Genomic DNA, 20159 nt, shown 5'->3' with positions numbered 1-20159 from the left:
TCTTTGCGCAACTGCTATAAGTATTCTATTTTTCTCCTACAAAAGTTGGTCACCGATCATTGAACGTGGGCGGGCAGCTTAAACTTAGTGATATCCTGAGCTGTAATTTCCACTTACAACATGCCCCGAAGGATCTAACTACTGTTTATAACCCCATAATGTAATAAAACGATAAGTAATATCCATTATTTATTACTTACACGATTCTATAATACACATTTCAATCATCACGATTACATTACAAAATTCCAAAGCTTTATACAGACAATAATACCGATTCAAAGAGTGTAACCAGTACACATTTAGCTAACATTCTATTCTATTGCATTTGCCAGGTCACCCTACAAATGTAGTGGCGAGAAAAGATTCAGGAGCAAATAATCTTGATACTTGAAGTTGATCAATTATAGTCTAAATAAGCTGTATCATCAACGTTCCTCTTGTTTTTCTTCTTAGGCCAAGGTACTTTGTCGTGCACGTATTTTATATGCAGTTTCAAATCGCACAAGTGAATGAAGCCTTTTTCGCAGAGAGTGCATTTGTGAGGTCTGATGCCGAGGTGTATCTGTAAATAGATAGCATTTTTGAATACACAAATTACAGATATAGGTACATAGTTAGATTTCAGTTTTATCACAATTCATTCGAGGATTGCTTGCGCCCATTATGTAACCTAACTATTTTTAATAATTTTAAGGCAAATCCTGATGAATTGGATATGGAAACACAGTTTATATTCTCTGTGTCAAAATATCCTAATTCCTAAATATCCTAAATCCTAATTTAACACAGGGGTAACCTTAAACAGACACCATTCTCTTACAAAAGCAACCTGTATTGTAATGTACTTAACACTGTAATTGAAGAGAAAATAAAGATTTATTTTATTAAAAAAAAAAAAAACCTAGGACTTAGTTAACTCTGGGAACAATCTAAACCCAGTAATAAAGCTGAAGACATTGTTTGCTTGAACGTGCTACCTGTCTTGGAACTGTCAGTCCGATTTGAAAAAAAATGCTAGACAGTGCTACATAAGGCTACATTTTATCCTGGATACGCGAAGATACATACTCTTACGGCACATGCCGCTAAGAGCCGCAGGCTAAGAAAAATATGTACAGCAAACAGTAGACTTACCTTCATATGCTTGTTGAGCGTAGTGCGGAAGGTGAAGACTCGCTCGCACACGTGGCACTTGTGCGTGCGCGTGCGCTCGTGTACGGCGCGGTGGATGGTGAGCGCGCCCGCCAGCTGGAACGCCTTGTCGCACACAGGACACTTGTATGGACGCTCGCCTGTGTGCTTGCGCTGGTGGTACGTGAGGAAGCATTGTTTCTGCAATTAAAATAGGTTAACTACAGTATTTATTTTAATAGTAGAAAACAGTGTTAACAGGTTCAGACCGACATAAGGACGCTGGGGAGTTTGTTGCTCCACTTTTTCGCAGAAAAAATACGTATGAACGTCTTCTTTTGTGAAGACGTTTAAATAGTGCTGTTTTGCAGCCAAGTTTAAATAGTGCTGTTTTGCAGCCAAGTTTAAATAGTGCTGTTTTGCAGCCAAGTTTTAACAGTTTTTGGGCAGTAGTTCCCATGGGAAAAACCGCGAGAAAATGGCAGTTTAAAATAAATAAATAAAAATAATAAGTTTGAATAGATATAAAAGAGTATGTTAAATGAATTGTGTGAATCGTATGGAGTAGAATGAAAGCCAAACATTTTAAATGCAATTAAAATATCTTACTAAATTTATTTTCACACAAAAATAATAAAATTTCATAACTGTCAGATAATTTGTACAATAATTAAGCTATTCAATAAATAATGCTATTACCTTGAACATCTTCCCGCAGACTTCACAGACGAAAGGCGTCTGATCTTCTTGGTGGAACTTCTTAGCTTCGTCGCACTGCGGGTGTTCTGACGTCATGTGTGCTTTGTACTCCGCGCGATTCTCTACCCATTTGTGACACTGGAAATATTTTAAAGCGAGAAAATGAATGAAAATTCGTTCATTACTAGTAGTTTTACAATATCGCCCTAGATCCTACACTGCACTGAACGTATGCAGATTATATTTAATAATGTATCTTGTGTTTTTTATTACCCGAATGCCATGTGTTTAATTTTGTAAGAAGTTAGATAAGTGCCCCACTAATGCATTAGATTGTATCTGTAATGTTAGTGATAAGGTTGAAGAATAAAATAAATAAATAAATATCCCTCACAAATATACCCAACTTCATCTAATTTCGAGTTCGAATTCTAATTAAAATTATTTCGAGACGAAATATTTAATAAACATAAAAAGGTATAAATACTCACTATAGCACAAGGGCCTGGCAACTTCGTTAGATTTCTGTTGATTTGCTTCCGAGAATGCACTTTCAGATGAGTCTTCAAGTCGTCTTCATTTGCAAACGTTTCTCCACAGAATTTGCAGCCATTACTGTAAGGGTAAGTTGATAATATAATTACTTGTTTTAGCTACTTGTGGTACCTTAGAGATGGAGACACTTTTTGTCGAGGATTGTAAAAAGAGATCAACATAAATATGCCATGACTATTTTTAGGACCAGACTTAACCAAAGCCTCCGCTTTGGAGTTTTTAAACAATGAATATTTTTTTATATCATTTATATAAATGAATTAGAAATCACACACATAATAAGGAAAGGTGAAAAAAATGATTGAGTAACAAAATTCTATTGGTTGATTAAAAAATAATTCACTATGGTTTGGTGGAGTAAGTATATTAGGTATTCTAAAAGATTGTTTACCTGACTTTATGTTTAGTTGCAATCACTAAATGTCGCTTCCAAGCCAGCTCTGACGCAAAGTGCACACCACAGTCGTCACATTTGGGGCCAAGCTTCTCATTCTTTTCCTGCAAAGGTGAAAATATTTTGAAGTAGGTGCTCTAACGCAACAATCCAATAAAAAATATTTGCAAAAGATAATCGAGTGTTGCCTGATAACTTATAGATCAGTCACTTGAGTGATTACAGATGTCAAAATTGGAGGTCTAGCTACATTTTAAATACTGAAGAATACAATCCTTTCAGTTATTATTAAATCATTCTTTAATTTGAGGGAAAAATAAATCTACCTATTTTTTCAGAGTTGTCTATTTAATTCAGTACCTTTATTTCAAAACCCTTATCATCTTACCTGTCTATGCACTTTCATATTATGCAGGTACAATCCGTGTGGTGTTCTGAACGTGCTGCCACACATCTCACAGACACTCTCGCGCACAGACTCCTTCAAATGCTTCATACGCATGTGCATTAGTAGACTGTTTGGCATACTGAAATTATGGAAACGAATTAATTGTACATTCTTATCGAAAATATTAATAGACTTAAGGAAGCAAGTGTCAGTTTGAATATATAATGAAAATAATAACTTCTATACTAATTGAGGAAGGTTTTTTAAACTTTTCCTAAAAAATAATAATAATGGGAATTATACCTATTTTATAAATAAAAAAATAAGTTACCTGAATAATTCACCACAGTGTTTACATGGATACTTTGTTCCCTTGTGTAGACTAACATGAGTTTTTGCTTGATATCTGTAAGTAAATTACAAGTAAAATTAAGTCTTTATCCTTAAGTATTTAATAAAGAAACTACATTACACAGTCATGGTGCAATCAATTCTAATGTCAATTCAGGAAAGGGCAACTGTACTAAGTGGTGCCTCTCGGAATTCCAGCTTTATGATTAAAATATTCCAAATAAATAGATGAACTCTCAAATTAGTATTTCACTTACATGCAATAACATACATAAGAGCATAATTTACAGCTGAACTTTCTCTTATGACACGACAGCCGGTGCTTACATAGCTTCACTTGTGTCGGAAACCTCAGGTGACAGACCTCACATTCATGATCACCAAATTCCTGAAAATGATAATTATGTCAATTGATATCATATCAGAATAAAAACACATTCATTACAATGAAGATAGAAGATCATATATGAAAACTTGCTGCAACAAAACCAAATAATAATTGGGCAAGGGCAGGAATGCTCAGCTCAACTTACAACTTACAAGAAGTATATTAAAAAATTAAACACAATATAATATCATGAAGGAGCACTTTTTAAGGCTATATATGTGGGATTTGAAATTTTAGATAAAACTAAGTTTATAACCATGTAAAGTAACTACCCCCCTAATGACTAAATAAATACTCTAATCAATGTTTAAAATTATACTTACTGTTTTATGTCTTTTCATATGATTCTCAAATGCACTCTTAGCTTCAAACCCTCTATAACACAAATCACATTTAAACGGTGATACTTTATAGTTAGTAGACTCTCTTCTTTGTAGCACCTCTTTCCTGGCATCTTCATGTGTAAGAAACTCAACTGTGGCATAATTATCAAAGAATGCTATATCAACTCCATCCTTTTTTTTACTAGCCTTTTCCGTTTCATCTTTTTCTGTAGACTTTGATGATGCAACCTTTTTAACACGTTTTGGAGATGCTGATGCAACCTTCTTAACCGGCTTTGCAGCTGCAACCTTTTTAACAGGCTTTGAGGTAGCAACCTTTTTTGCTGACTTTAAAGATGCAACCTTCTTAGTGACAGATTTAGAAAGAGGTTTATCATCATCAAGATCGTTTTCGCTTTTAATTTTTCTTTTTTTACTAGTTTTTGTTTGTGTGTTTACTTTTCTTTTTCGTTTTGGAGGATTGCTGGACACAATGTTCACTGTAGTTGTTTCTTCTGAAGATAAATTATAATCTTCATCTGTATCGTTGTGACCTCCATCAAAGTCTGGTATTTTGTCTATTTCAGTTTTATTGTCCTCTTCAATTTTAACACAAATATCTGAAGGTTTGACTTCATTTTCTTCAACTTTATTTATTTCGATTTCTATGTAATTTGCAGGATCTTCATAGGAGGTACATACACACATCTCCACACCGGAATTTTTTAAAGTAGATTCCAATTTATTTATTTTTCTATCTACATTTTTGATAGATGATTTGGTTGCCTGGATTAAATAAAACAGGATTATTCTAATACACATCTAGTACAGCCAGAGACAAATCTATGTTTGGTCAGTGGGTCGTCTTAGGGGCGGTGTTTTTAGAAAGGTACTTCTTATTTCAATATTTGTTATTTCATAACTTACCTGTGTCGAACCAACTTCAAATCTAGACAGTATATTGTTTGCTCTGAGACATTTCGATTTGAACTCTTGAAACTTGTGTAGAAGGCTTGCACACTCAAAACACACATGTTGGTTCCCGTCAAATATCTGCAAAATAGTTAATAGCAATCAATACCAATATGATTCGATAATAAGAGGTTTTAAATCTCAGAATTCCATTTTTTTCTCCACCATACGATTTTTATATAAAATTTACTTCAGCATCCCGTCCAGCATTTAGGTGGCACTAAACTTGATGGGTTTTGTATTAAGTTGAAGCAATAGTCATTCACAAAATTTATTGTATATCAAACACCACAAACCTACAAAATATTTACGCTCTTACCGGAATTTGAGCCAAGTGAGAGTAAACTACACCGATTGACGTACTCGTTGTAGTTTCCAAATTAAACATCTTAACATCAGTCACAAGACATACTCTGCAATATTTTTGATCATCCATTTTCAAAACAAATTCATATTATTTTTTATTCGTAAGACTCACAAATACGACCCAAGCGAGCGTCACAAAATTCTATATTTGTGTAACTGTCAATGTCAGTCAACAAATATCAGTATGTCAATGTCAATTATGCCATAGACTATAGCTATGGCACCTAAAGGAAGTCTATGATTACAAGAGTTGCCTCTATATTTATATAGAGGTCGTTGCAAGGATCCCACTTAGCTCCCACTACAACTTTTAGACCAAAAAATCCCAGGGCCACCTGCCCCTCTCATTCACACTAATGAAACCTATGCCATAAGTACTTAGGCACGAATTTATTATTTTTATTGTAAGGATATTTAGAAACTTGATCGTTTAGTTAGCACCTAAGATAAAAAAGGAAACACGTTTGTAAAAGATAGCTAAATTAATTTATTGTTACTTAACACGAGGATTGTAAATAATGGTAGTGGCTGGATAGCGTCCAGTCGATACGTCAGAGGTAATGGTACGAATCGTCAGCAGCACTTTTTCTGTGTGCGGCAAACATGAGACCACGGCCATGGACTTTGTTGGAGTGAGTATTGTCTTTACGGAACGCCCGTCCACCAATAGCTGCAATTAAAAAAAAAAACGTTGTAATGAAATTGTTCATTTGTTACTGTCTTCTCGTAACAACTAACTCGAAAAATGTAACTAACTTTAATAATATGATAAAAAGAATGTTATACTAGAAGAGTAGTAGATAAATAAGGGAAGTATTATAGTGCATACCACATTAGACTGATTGAGAAGCTACACCATCCCCGGGTGACAGTATATATTGTACCCAGTTATGGAAAGGTTTAAAAAAAAACGCGGGGAACAACTATTTTGTTTTACCTCATAGCCTTTGACCTTGTCGAGAACTCGTGGTACATTCCACTTGACAAACACAGTATTGTCTGATACTCTGCGCAAAGCAGTGAAGCCCACCTTTAGGAATTCGCAACTGTCTGTATCACTCTAATAAAGAAAACATTTATTAGTTAAAGGACGAGCAGTACGTAATGGGGGCTTATCTAATGTTAGGTACATGTATCTACTGACTTAGCTTCACTGGCGAACACAGTGAACTTATTCCTAAAAATTGCGCACGCAGGGCGCATCCACACAGATAAGTAACCCAGTCCAGTTATTGAACCGCTCATAACTTGAAAACGGTGTAGCCGATTTTGATGAAATATCTCTAAGAACCACCGCTGGTTTCCCAGCGGTGGTCAACTAACAAAAACACATCTCAATCGATTCTGCCGATAAATAACTACACTGATAAATACAGATACATTCGTTTTATGGAGGCGTAAGATTGAATGGTTAACTTACTCCCATACTAGGAACCCGAGTAGCAGTGGCAACACTGTCGAGACCTCTTTGGCTTTTAAGCGGCATCATTTCTACCGCCAAGTTGAGCAAATCCCTGATTTGCATCGCTATGTCCATGTTCTGTGAAATTAAATATTAATCGTAGGTAATAAAATTTACAAAATACTGTAGGTAAGGTTATTCTTCCTCTCCGTTCTGCCCTTCTTCGCTTCCATTCCTCTCCGTCAGCCGTCATACTACCATCCAGTCCTATCTCATTATTTCCTTTTTCAGGCAATCAATATGACAATAACATAATCAGCAAATGTGCTTAGGAGGTCCCTGCCCTTTTTGTTGACATACCGTAGAACTGCAATATACTTCTCTGTCGACATGTTTGAATTGGTTACTACTGCAGAATGATGGCAACGATGTCTCTGGCATAGGAGCTTCTTCTATTTCCGAATTGAATTTATTCTGTAAAAAATGTTGATGAATTACATATAATTGAGATGAAACACAATGTAGCACAAGCATAAAACGGTTTAGTATGCAACCAGGCTATATTGTTTTCACATGATCCCTTTTATGTATAAATTAACTAACCGTGGTCTTGGCCTGGGTGTGCATTTTCCAACCACTCATACTTATATACCCTCTAAGCAATAGCGCGTTCAAACATAACGCGCCACAATAGTACACAATAGATGTTCATAAAATTTCAAAGGTTTTATCTCACCCTTTGTTTCTTAATAAGGTTTTCTTTTACACAGTCTGTAGTGTAATGAATGGGTTCCTGCGGTTGCAAACTTGGCATTTCCAATAGCTTCTTCACTTCTTCTTGCAGGTCAGCCTAAAAAATTTGGAACGATGGAATATTTAAATATCATCACAGAACCCAATTATAAAATAATAAAAAAAATAGACGAAACGTCAATTACACCAGCAATCCACTCGCCCTACGACGTTAATATAAAATATTAAAAACTTACCGCGCGTGGAAACAGTGTCGAAGAATGCAGTCGCTTCTAGATTCCCTGACTCACCAACTTACCTAGGTTTCAAATTCTGAAGACATATTTTCACAATCGTTGCTCTTAAAGTGACTATAAACTTACTAAAGCTTTATTCTTATGATGGGGCACATTCAATCGTTTTTTGGAGACAACCTTCTGTTGTGGTATTGAATGAACCATTTTCTTTAGATCAAGCTCCATCGATGGAATTATACACAAATCTTTACTATTCTTACGAGGTTCGATGTTCCAGCTAGATTTTGTCTTTAAAATTGGACAGGTATCTGTTTCTTCGAGTTCCTGAACAGGTTTGTACACATAGTTAAAACTAACTGTCTCCAATGTAATAAAATATTGAATTACAATATATGAAAGTTACAAATTTCTAGTGTTTGCATTCATGCAATTATAAGCTAAATAAATGGACTAATTTGATCTGTTGAAACAGTGGATTACCTATAAAGCGAGCTTAGGTATGCCAAATGTTTACGTCCTTAAGGCAGAGGAAAAGAGAATCCTAACTCTTTAAACATGCGTCTTTGGTTGAGCAATAAAATTTATTTCTTCAGAATTTATTTATTTCTTCAGAAAGAAAGAAAGAAAATAAATTTTGATTGTTAATTGAATGTATATTAATATTTTTAAGCTGAAGAGCTAGCATCTTAAAGCCAAATACTAATTTTACTGTGAATGACTATTATTTATTGAGGATGGCTGCAGACTGCCTTTTGTCTTGGTGCGAAGCTATAATATTTCTGACTTTTGGGAAACAGCTAGTTCTAACATAAAACCTTAACTTGACTCACATGTCTTATGGAACCGATTTCCATTTTATATTCTTCCAAGCTCTTCCCAAGAACGCTAGTTTTTAAAGACACTGCATCTTTTTCAAAATTCCGGAATACGGTCTCGAGTTTTTTCAAAATTTGATTAAGTCCATTTCCTTGTCTTCGTAAAATATGTAGTTCTTGAGAGTCTTTGATCGGTAATAAAGTACTTAGTTCATTATTCATTTTTTGAATCGACTCTGCGACAACAGTTGAGGATGTTCCCACAGTGACATGATATTTTGTTACCGGCGTCAATTCACTAGCATTTGAACTAATGTCACTAATTTTTCTCGATATTGTAAGAATGTATCTTAAAAGTTTGGTATATTTTTTATAGTTTCTAATGTGTGTTCGATATTTTTTTCTAATGCCTCGATTATTTACAGTGCAGACTGCAGTGTTTTCCTCTGAAGCATGAAATGAATCCTTCTCTAAGGGCTTGCATGTTGTGTTCTGGACATTTTGGATTACCTCCAAATGTTCCTCAATCATTTTTACATTAACTGCACTTTCACAACAAACCTCGTTCTTGTTTAAGTGTGTATCGATTTGTACTAATTCATTTGTTTCTAAAACAGAATTAAAATCATGAGACGGATCTAGAGCTATGGATTCATTCATTTTCTGAAAATTAGAAATATCTTTAATGATTGATTTTTGAGACATATTGTCATTATCATGATCACCATACACTGAATCCGAAATGTGTCTTTTCATATGTATAATAGACGAGGAACTTAATATTTCCCTTACAGGAGGAGCTTGTAAATGACCTCCTTGAAGCTCGTGGTTCATTTTATTGTATTCTTCTTCGCTGACAATACGGTCTTCCACGACATCTTTTCTGGCGCCACGAATTGCGTTTATGTCACCACTTAATAGAGATGCATGGGATATTTTCAGCTTTTCAGATACACTATCAAAATCGTTGTTTGCTTTTTCGTACATTTTTAATAGTTTTATTAACTCTCTGGTAAACTCTTTAGCTTCTTTGAGAGTTTTTCGGATTCTTTCGTAATCCTCGAAACTCAAACCATTTGCAGCACTGACAAGGCATGATTGTGGTAATTGTTCTAAATACTTTCTAGTACAATATTGTTCATTATGTATGGGAAGTAAAACGTTGGTGGTGTTATCATCGGCGATATTATGATCAAAAACCTTATCTGAAGCATGAAATTCATTATCATTAGGCATTGGATTGAAAATTGTACGGTTTCCAACATAAATACTTTCATCATTGTTATTACAAGAAGATCTTCTATCTAGAACATAACAAGAGGCTTGCAATTCATTTATGTCTTTTGTTTGTTTAACGTTACTTTCGTGACATTCGTTTGTTTCGGGTTTATGTGAGCATTGACGATTATTGACTTGCAAAACTAAATGTTGGTTAGAGTCGAGCGTGTTACTGCCCTTGGCATTTGTATGGAGTGAATATTGCGGAGAATCAGGAAGGCAGGATACATCGCAGTTATTCTTAGTTCTACAAATATATTCTGAATTATGTGAATCTGTTATACCACATTCAAGAAAATAATTTTCTTTTGCTAAAGAAGTATCAAATGAGTTCAACTCTGTTTGTTCTTCAGTTGCATTTGAATTTGTATTGAATTGGCCAAGTTTAACATTTTTATCCATATCTGACTCCATTACATCTTTTAGGCAATGTTCTACAGTCGATTTTGGAAATTGTATTAAATACTCTGGATAATCGTGACCTGAGCTATTGCAAGAACTTTCCCAGGACTTGTTTTTATTTCTAGAATTTTGTGTAATCATGCCATAACCTTTGTGGCAAGATATTTTTGAAGATGTTTCTATTGATGAATAACCAGATAGAACACTATCGGAAATCTCATTATTTTGCAAATTAATCTCATGCGAAGCCTTCGCATTATTCTTAGACATTGATTGTTCGTGACCCATACGATTATAAGGTACGGTAAGTGAACGTTGCGGTGATCTTGATTCATTTTTTCCACAATCTATACAATCACAACACTCAGACATACATTTTGACGTCGCTGACATGTGAACTGGAACATTTAAACTAGACCTATCGTCCATCTGTGTTTTACATAGTTGACAATGATAACTTGAAAATGTTCTATTTTCAGAAATACTTGATTTTGCTCCCGTTTCTATGGATGTAAATAGTTGTGAAGATTTAATTGAATTAATAGCATGTTCTTTGTAGACACAAGAAATACATTCACACCCCTCCTCGCAGGTGCATTCTTGAATGCTGCTTTGCAAATCAGGATACGTATTGGGTACTGCTGCAAACATGGCTATGGTATCGTGACTCTTTCCTTTTCTGTTATTCTGTTGTGCCATAGGTTTCTGCACTATAGTAGCGACCCTGATATCAAAATCGTGTGTATCTTTTTCGACTGGTTTATTCATAACTTTGTTACGTTTTGGACATTTACAAGAATCGACTCCGCTTTGATCGCAAGCGTCATCGAGGCAGATTTCACATCTGCACAAAGCATGACGGTTGGTTCCAGTAGACATTTCATGCATCACACTTGAAGTTAAACGATGAACTTGGCCGCATTCGATGCAGTCGCATGGTGAACAAGTGCAAGCTATACGCTGTACGTTTTGTTCCCTGCCAACAGGTGCGACCACCAAGGTTTGACGTTGGGGAATAGTTCTAGCTTTACAAACTACACATTGACATGGTTCACAATCGCAAGATTTTGTAAAACCTCTTGCGCAATCTACACAGTTGCATGGAGAACAGTCACATATTTCTAGTTTATTCATCGCCACTGGACATAGGCTTTTGTTGCACCCGTCACATGTACATTTACTACTTCCACTCGATGACGTATTAAAGTCATTTCTTTCTAAAAAGCTTAAACAGTCAGTGCATTCACAAGGTTTACATTTACATATATCAGGTTTGACCGGTTTTCCAGCAATGCATTCGCAAACTTTGCAACTGCATGCTTTGTATGCTTCTTTGATTCTTTTAAATATATCGTATTTTGTTAATTTTTTCAATTTGTTAGACGACTCTGATTTTGCGCATGCTACTGAGGCGTTAAATTCTGTGTATGGCACATCCATCACTTCTGCACTTAACATTGCTTTTCCTGTATTGCATTGCGCGGCATCATTGTTCGTTTCCGTTGGTGGTGCATTGTTTGCGTTTAATGGTACACATGGACAGTTATTTAATTCTAAATTATCTTTTGATGATCTCTTTTCGTTACATGGTACATTGTCTTTGAGTATTAAATCAGAAAGTTTTGCTGTTTCTGTATCTGTACACAACATCTGTTTACAATTGTTTTGTGATTCAGGTGGAATACTTTTTGATTCAACTATTTGTGAACTTTTAGTGGCTTCATATTCATTGTCGGCACTGCACGCGCAGCTTTCTTTCGTTAAATCGACTTCGTACCGAGGTGAATCTGATATTTGTTTTGAGGATTCAGCGCATTCGCAATTATTTTCTTGTACTGTTGATACATGAGCCAATTTCGGTAGCTCGTATATAAAACCAGACGACTCTAATTCATTTTTCTTACAAACATTACAATCACAGTTTTTCTTGTGATATTTATTAGTCAGTGTTTCAATTGCATTTTTCTGTATTTCGAGTATATCTTTGAATAAGTCTTGTGCGTTACTATTAGATTTATATCTACTTGAGTTATTACAACCGCATAGAGATTTATCTTTTGATGCTAAACCATTACTGCTGCTGTTCTTATATTGATTGGACAGTGATTCAATTGTTTGTTTTTGTTTATTTATTAATTTTATTACATCTTCTGAACAGAGCTTACTTTTCATGTATGTGAATTCATATCCAAATGATTCAGGTTTACTTTTGGTAGGTTCTTTGCACTCACATGTCTTTTTGTTGGTAGATAATTTAGTTTTATTATCTGAAGACTCATTACGAGAATTCTTCGGCACTTCATAGATGTATCCGTGAGATTCAGATTTATTTCGCTGATTCGCTGAATCAGTACATTCACAACTTTTTCGTGTCGTTGGTGCATCAGGATGTCTTGGCAGATCGTGTACAAATCCAGATCCTATTACTGTTTTACATTCGCAACTTACTTGTGTTCTGTCTTTTCGAAATGCATTTGTTCCATTTTTATTTGGTTCATATTTCGGTACCTCATACACATACCCATGTGATTCGGATTCCCTTTTTTCTGTGGGGCTGCACTCGCAATTGCTCTTCTCTGATTTAGAATTTATATTCTTCGGTACGTCATATATGTACCCAGCTAATTCAGGTTTTTGTTTTTCTGGGGCATGACAAGTACAAAGTTTTTTATTCATATTGCAAATGGCGTTATATGCTGCGTATTGTGTTTCTAGTCTATTAATGCTGAATATTTGTGTGGTATTACACGGTTCTCGCGATGTCATATTATACTTTTGATATTCACTATATTCCGATGATCGAAATTGTATTTTTGGTGGACCTCTGCACGCGCATCTTTTCTGATCATCGCCAGATTGTTCTTTCATATATCTTGGTACCTCATAAATATATCCATGTGATTCAGATTTCAATTTAGCTGAGTCACTGCTCTCATAGCTTTTCCGTGATGTTGGCTTACGTGGATATTTTGGGACGTCGTAAACAAATCCAGGTCCTTTTAATTTATATTCAGATTTCTTACAATTATTTTTTCGGCATTTATTCGGTAACAATCCGATCGCACGAGCTTGTGTTCCGAGTATATTTTTGAAAATTTCTTGTGCAGTTTTTGTTGGTTTATATTTCGTTACCTCATAAACATATCCATGTGATTCGGATTTTCTTTTATATGTTGGACCGCACTGGCAACTCTTTTTCTTTGATTTAGAAGTATACTTCGGTACCTCAAATATTTGTTGAGATAATTCTGATTTAGATTTTGATGATTTGCTACAGTTACAACTTTTTTTGTTAAAATTGTGATGAATATCAGATACAATGAATTGTGTTTCCAGCCTATTTATGCTGTATATTTGTGTGGTATTTGATTGTTCTTGCGTTGTAGTATTATGTCCCGCTGATGACTCCTTGCACTGGCATGTTTTCAGTTTCACAGGTTTTGGTACATCAAAAATATATCCATGTGTTTCAGGTGTTATTTTCGCTGATTCCTTACATTTACAACCTTGCCGAGACGTGGGTGCATGTTTTGGTACATCGTATATAAATCCAGGACCTTTTAATTTATATTCTGACTCCTTACAGCCACAGCTACCGCTACCTTGTTGACATTTATTGGGCAACGATCCAGTCGCATTTGTTTGTGAGCCGGATTCATTTCTTGGTTTTTGTGATATATTTGTGACGTGTCGAACGTCATAAATATATCCACGTGAATCAGAATGACTTTTTTGATGGCACACGCAAGGGGTTTTCTCCGATTTAGAAGGATACTTCGGTACCTCATATATGTATCCAGGTGCATCTGATTTACGTTTTGGTGAGTTTAAATGACTACTTGAGTTGTGGGTTTGTGTGGTATCCAATTTATTTTTTGATGACTCTCTGCACTGACATGTTTTTTGTTTATCTCCCGATGCTTGTTTCATATGTTTCTGTACTTCAAAGACATATTTATTTAATTCAGGTTTCATTTTTGCTGATATTGCTTCATGTGGACATTTTGTAACATCGTATATGAATCCAGGTCCTTTTAATTTATATTCCGATTCTCTACAACTACAATATATTTTTTGGCATTTATTCGTTAACGGTCCAATCGCACTTGCCTGTGTGCCAATAATGTTGTCGAAAATTTCTTGCGCGACTTTGGTTGGTTTATAGTTTGGTACCTCATACCCTTGTGGTTCAGATTTGGTTTTGGCCAACTTACTACACTTGCAAACTTGAAATGACGTTGGCCCATACGGTTGTTTTGGTACATCGTATATAAAGCCCGGCCCCTTTAATTTATATTGAGATTCTTTACAATTACAGCTACTTTTCTGACATTTATTTGTTAACGATTCAACTGCATTTGCCTGCGTATCAACTATGTTTTTTAAAATATCTTGCGCAACTGTAGTAGGTTTATATGCTGATGACTCTTTGCACTGGCATGTTTTCGGTTTCACTTGTTTTGGTACATCATACACATATCCATGTGCTTCAGATTTTATTTTCGTGGATTCACTACATTTACAACCTTGCCGAGACGTGGGTGCATGTTTTGGTACATCGTAAATAAAACCAGGCCCTTTTAATTTATATTCTGATTGTTTACAGCTACAGCTATCTTTTTGACATTTGTTGGGTAAAGGTTGTGTCTTTTTTAAGTCATCTTGTGCAGTATTGTCTGGGGTATTTTTCGGTACCTCATACACATATCCGTTTGCTTCAGATTTTTTCTGACTACATTTATAACACTGCTTAGACATTGGTGCATGTGGATCTTTTGGTACATGGTATATACATCCAGATCCTTTTGATTTATGTTCTGATTCTTTACAGGAACAACCCTTTTCAATGTTTTCAGTTTCATTTTTAGGTAATTCTGGTACATTATTGATCACTGGTTCAGATTTCGGCGCCTCGTCATGTGATTCATACTTATCACATTCACAAATAACTTTATTTTCTACGTTTTTATGAGTGTCTGATGCAACCGTCTGTGCTTCGACTCTATTAATGTTAAAAACCTGTGTGTTATTGATTGGTTGTGCTGGTGTTCCAAATTTGTGCATTCCAGTATCACTGCACTCACATTTCTTTTTGGGTACATCAAATATATAACCAGCAGGATTAGAAGTTTTTGCTAAATTGTTGGATGTATAGTTCGTCTTCCGTGCAGTTTGGTTTAGCGAGTTTAAATCTATAACATAACCAGGTAATTTGGATTGTTTGGCTGAACCACTACTCATTTTTTGACATTTGTTAGTCAATATTACATCTTCCTGACTTTCAACTATATCTTTTAAAAGGTCTTGAGCATTCTTCGTTGGTTTATAAGGCGATGAAAAGTGTTTACCTTTTAGAACTTCACACGCACAGCTTTTGTCTAAAGTTTGATTATTGTTGTATTTTGGAACATCGTATATATACCCACGTGATCCAGACTTACGTTGTAAATATTCGTTACTATTTTTCATATTGTTATGTCTCACATCGACGTGGTATAATTGATGCTTATTTTTACCGACACCAGAAGAATTTCCGGACGGTGGTGGTAGAGATCTATTTGAATTGGTCGATTGGTCATCGCAAGAACAGTCTTTGAAATTGTTATCTTTTTTTTTTACCTTCTTAGGTTTTTCTACTTCCACTATGTATCCGGGATGATCAAACGTTGGTGGTTTGGGGTTTTCTTCAGTTTGACAGTCTTTACACTGGCAAAAATATTTTTTTGCATACGGATTATTCGGATATTCTATAGTGTTCCATTTATTGTCAAGTACATGCGTAAATGCATTTTGTTCTGATACTTGTCCGGCATTTTTAGCTGGCTTGTCCTTTAGGTCTAAAACGTAACCTGCCGGTGCAGCTGTACATGGTGAACATAATTCATTACAACATGCAGCTTCATGCTTCGTGCTGCCTTTTAAATAAACATTTTTCAGTGTTTCTATTAAAGATTTCTGTGTTTCTGAAACTGTTTCATATACCTCAAGTGTATGACGCGAAGGTTGACCTCTTCTTTCAGCCTTATTGCTTTCTTTTAAATAAACATTTTTAAGCGATTCTATGATAGATCTCTGTGTTTCTGAAACTGATTCATATACCTGAAGCGTATGACGCGTAGGTTGACCTCTACTGTCATGACCAGACTTATTGCAGTCTTTTAAATAAACATTTTTAAGCGATTCTATGACAGATCTCTGTGTTTCTGAAACTGATTCATATACCTGAAGCGTATGACGCGTAGGTTGACCTCTACTGTCATGACCAGACTTATTGCTGTCTTTTAAATAAATATTTTTAAGTGATTCTATTATGGGTTTCTGTGTTTCTGAAACTGTTTCATATACCTTAAGTGTATGACGCGTAGGTTGACCTCTACTGTCATGACCAGACTTATTGCTGTCTTTTAAGTAAATATTTTTAAGTGATTCTATTATGGGTTTTTGTGTTTCTGAAACTGTTTCATATACCTGAAGCGTATGACGCGTAGGTTGACCTCTACTGTCATGACCAGACTTATTGCTGTCTTTTAAGTAAATATTTTTAAGTGATTCTATTATAGGTTTCTGTGTTTCTGAAACTGTTTCATATACCTCAAGTGTATGCTGCGTAGGTTGGCCTCTATGGTCATGACCAGCCTTATTGCTGTCTTTTAAATAAACATTTTTAAGTGATTCTATTAGAGATCTCTGGGTTTCTGAAACTGATTGACATGCGTTATGTGTATGTCGCGTAACCCTGTTGCTGTCTTTCAAATAAACATTTTTAAGTGATTCTATTATAGATCTCTGTGTACCTGAAACCGTTTCATATACCTCTAGCGTGTGACGCGTAGGTTCACTTTTTCTTGGTACAATTTCGTCAGGGTCCAAAATGTATGGATATGAGTTTGTATTGGATGAAACTGCCCCCTTTTTCTTATAAAGATATTTCTTTTTGAGTTCTTCTATTGAATACTTTGGAGTACCAACCAGTTTTCTGCATAGCTCTACTGTATTCGTGCCCGCATCAGTCCTTTTTATTTGGTAAGCATAATCACCTATAGCTGATGTCATGTAATCATGACGAATGTACGGAGCTATGTAGGGAGCTAAGTACGGGGCTACGTAAGGGGCTACATACGGAGCAATATAAGACGCTACAAAAGGGCTTACACGAGGAGATGTGGTCGTATCTGAATGACTGGATTTGAAGCCAACTACTCTATTGTTGTAAAAGAGGCACGTATTAGATTCTCTGCAGTCTTCGCACGAGCAGGACTCGGCAGGTTCTTGTCGCTTTGCGTAACAATACGGGGATTCACATTTGGTGCAGGAACATTTTACGTCAAGAGCTTTGCATTTAGAGTAACTTCCTGACGACGCGTTGTGAACTTTTTGGGTCATCGTTCTTTACGGAACTCCGACCTTCTTTTACTTATTGTTTGGTAGTTTTACTTGACTCTGATTCATCTGATATTTTCATTGAATTCTTCGACCCCGCACTGCCGCAACACAAGTTTGCCGATTTCAAAACCTGAGGAAAATTACTTTATACAGTACCTATTATATCAATATGGATTGAATCGGATCCAGGATTAAATTCCCGGGGATTTCCCGGAGAATAAGAGGACAACATAGTTGTCTACTTTTCTTTTAATCATCATCTAAAATACATAAATTCAATTGGGAAAATACGCATTAAAAATTATAAGCATTTATTTAGTCTCACTTTTTTAAACACGAACTACATTCTGACAGTGATAAAAACAGCGTTACGTAAAAAATATTCTAATCAGAATAAATAAACTGGACGCGCTTTATCAGTAACACACTTAAACACCTTTTAAGTTTTGTCAAACTTGCATGACTTTTGTAAGCATGAAATGAGAGTTTCGGCATCGACACACAATCAAGGGAAACACGCGTCAGCGTGAGACAACTATGGAGAAGCGACTTAAGCGATGGAACTGCAAAGCTTGACGAAGCCTGGCTCGATTACTTAAAACAGAAAAGTCTTCGAATCACCAACGTTCCTTTACTCCTGTATTATCGGCGTTTCACGAGCGAACCGGGCAACTATTACTTATATTTTCCATTTTTTTTCTCAGGTGGGAAAATCATCATATTATCAACGACCCCGAAGTCACTACCTTCACCTTACGCTACAAATGTCATCGCAAACAAACTATAGGTACCCGTCTTCTCCAACACCGCATCGCATTACGTGAGACGTGAAGAATTCCCATATTATCGAACGTGGCAGCCTTTCACATTTTTGTTTTGGGTGGGATGTACATACATTGTACATAAGTACCGCCTACGTATAAATGCAAAACTAGAAGTAGGTACCTACCTTCATCCATCACCTTCGATTAACCAATCTGAATTTCAAAGGTTTCATGATTTCATTATTATTTTTTTTGTATTTTTCTTGATTTCATATAAAACAATTTAGAATGACATCTCCTCTTGACATATCATTTTATATTTTTGACAATAGTATTAACATTCTTCTTTTATTTTATGACTTAGCAGGTGGATTAAAACCTTCTTATGTAAAAAGAGCTTGCATTTTTTAAACCTATTTACGATATGTCTTTTTTTTAAACCTATTTTCATTTTGTTTCATATAGATATTAAAATCTTTCAAAATACTAATAGTACCTAGACTATAATAAATAAATAAAGATCTGATACTGTCACTAAACTAGGTATAAGTAACTAATTAGTTCTCGTCACTACTTGTACAAAAATTCAGTTATCCAATCTAGATACGCTACGATATATTTTACGAAGTTTACTATGTTAGCTTATTTATTTTGGGTGACCCCTGGAACTACGAAATCTATTTTAATATTTCGTTCAATGAAAAAAGAGGCCAGAAACAATAAAACAAAAGTTTTAAATAATAATTTTAATCGATCAATGAATCATCTCCTCCTAAATAAAACCATTTTTAATATATAAAATAGAGACAGACAATGTATCTAATTTTGTGAGTGACTCGATTGTTAATAAAACAAAACATTGATTCGTCATCGAATGATATAATATTATTTACACAAACAACACTTGCCCACAATAAAACTAATTCACACAATTTAGAATATCCGTCGACAATTTTGATTTATTCGATACAAAATTCATGACAGAATTATTGATTTAATGTACACATAAATCATCAGATCTGATACATTTAGAACCAAATCGAGTTTCAGTTCTAAAAGAAGCCTAACAATTAAATTGTCCAGTTTTATTGCAGGCAAGTTTACATCAAAACACGATTGGCACAGAAATGGACAAAATAAAAACAAAAATACGTCGAGAATTCATGCGTATTAAAAGTTGTCTTATTCGAATGTAGGTACACTTGTTCGATATGGTTCGCTTACGTTATTCATAAAATAGGAGTATTACTTTATTATGATACAAATATATTTACAGTTCGTAAGTTGCTAACGGCTTAACTAATGAAGGCACCAGAGTGAGGTCGGTGGAGGTATTACACCTGAAAGACAAAAAAAAGCAGCTTAACATTTCATCTATCAACTGGTCAAGCTAAAATATATCATTCAAAGGATTAAGGAAGGTTTTCTTACATAAAATTGCACGAAATGGCGTTGTTAGACATCCGTGCTCCAAACTATCGCATTTGTACCCAACGCACAAGATGGACAATTCTGCAAAGAAAGGCACACATTAGGTACAACTAGTAAAGGAATCT

General features: G+C 35.2%; 2 protein-coding genes across 5 annotated transcripts; both read right to left on the bottom strand.

Moving 5' to 3' along the window:
- Nucleotides 1-176: 176 nt before the first annotated feature.
- On the bottom strand, nt 177-5740 carry LOC110382222 (zinc finger protein 540). The gene is made up of 11 exons (XM_064035561.1): nt 5524-5740; nt 5160-5285; nt 4233-5018; nt 3779-3909; nt 3502-3576; nt 3171-3309; nt 2780-2886; nt 2325-2448; nt 1834-1971; nt 1138-1335; nt 177-565 (listed from the first exon to the last, which is right to left on the bottom strand). Exons 1-11 carry the CDS (start codon nt 5638-5640, stop codon nt 401-403), a joined length of 2106 nt encoding a protein of 701 aa, XP_063891631.1. The 5' UTR covers nt 5641-5740; the 3' UTR covers nt 177-400.
- A 282-nt stretch (nt 5741-6022) lies between these two features.
- Nucleotides 6023-18944, bottom strand: LOC110382220 (uncharacterized). 4 transcript variants are annotated; one of them, XM_049847548.2, is made up of 9 exons: nt 18789-18944; nt 9569-17969; nt 8792-9439; nt 8088-8285; nt 7709-7822; nt 7333-7446; nt 6991-7110; nt 6508-6630; nt 6023-6240 (listed from the first exon to the last, which is right to left on the bottom strand). In XM_049847548.2, exons 2-9 carry the CDS (start codon nt 17837-17839, stop codon nt 6064-6066), a joined length of 9765 nt encoding a protein of 3254 aa, XP_049703505.2. In that variant the 5' UTR covers nt 17840-17969; nt 18789-18944; the 3' UTR covers nt 6023-6063. The 4 variants fall into 4 exon arrangements, with proteins under 4 accessions (XP_049703505.2, XP_063891628.1, XP_049703501.2 ...); XM_064035558.1 differs by having other exon boundaries at nt 6024-6240; nt 8792-9384; XM_049847544.2 differs by having other exon boundaries at nt 6024-6240; nt 8792-17969.
- Between the last annotated feature and the right edge of the window lie 1215 nt (nt 18945-20159).

The sequence above is a fragment of the Helicoverpa armigera genome, chromosome 7, assembly GCF_030705265.1.
Source record: "Helicoverpa armigera isolate CAAS_96S chromosome 7, ASM3070526v1, whole genome shotgun sequence".
Classification (NCBI taxonomy): domain Eukaryota; kingdom Metazoa; phylum Arthropoda; class Insecta; order Lepidoptera; family Noctuidae; genus Helicoverpa; species Helicoverpa armigera.
Note: the sequence above shows the minus strand (reverse complement) of the source record. Positions and strands in the feature narration are given on the sequence as shown.

Bases quoted from the DNA above. Each gene is read 5' to 3' on its own strand.
- LOC110382222 (XM_064035561.1), bottom strand. From the start codon at position 5,640: ATGGATGATCAAAAATATTGCAGAGTATGTCTTGTGACTGATGTTAAG. The intron at 1,336-1,833 runs GTAATAGCATTA...TTTTAATTGCAG, and splicing joins TCTGCGGGAAGATGTTCAAG to AAACAATGCTTCCTCACGTA. The intron at 566-1,137 runs GTAAGTCTACTG...ATCTATTTACAG, and splicing joins CGCTCAACAAGCATATGAAG to ATACACCTCGGCATCAGACC.
- LOC110382220 (XM_049847544.2), bottom strand. From the start codon at position 17,839: ATGACCCAAAAAGTTCACAACGCGTCGTCAGGAAGTTACTCTAAATGC. The intron at 6,631-6,990 runs GTAAGTTAACCA...TTTCTTTATTAG, and splicing joins CTCGGGTTCCTAGTATGGGA to AGTGATACAGACAGTTGCGA. The intron at 6,241-6,507 runs GTAAAACAAAAT...TTTTAATTGCAG, and splicing joins ACAAGGTCAAAGGCTATGAG to CTATTGGTGGACGGGCGTTC.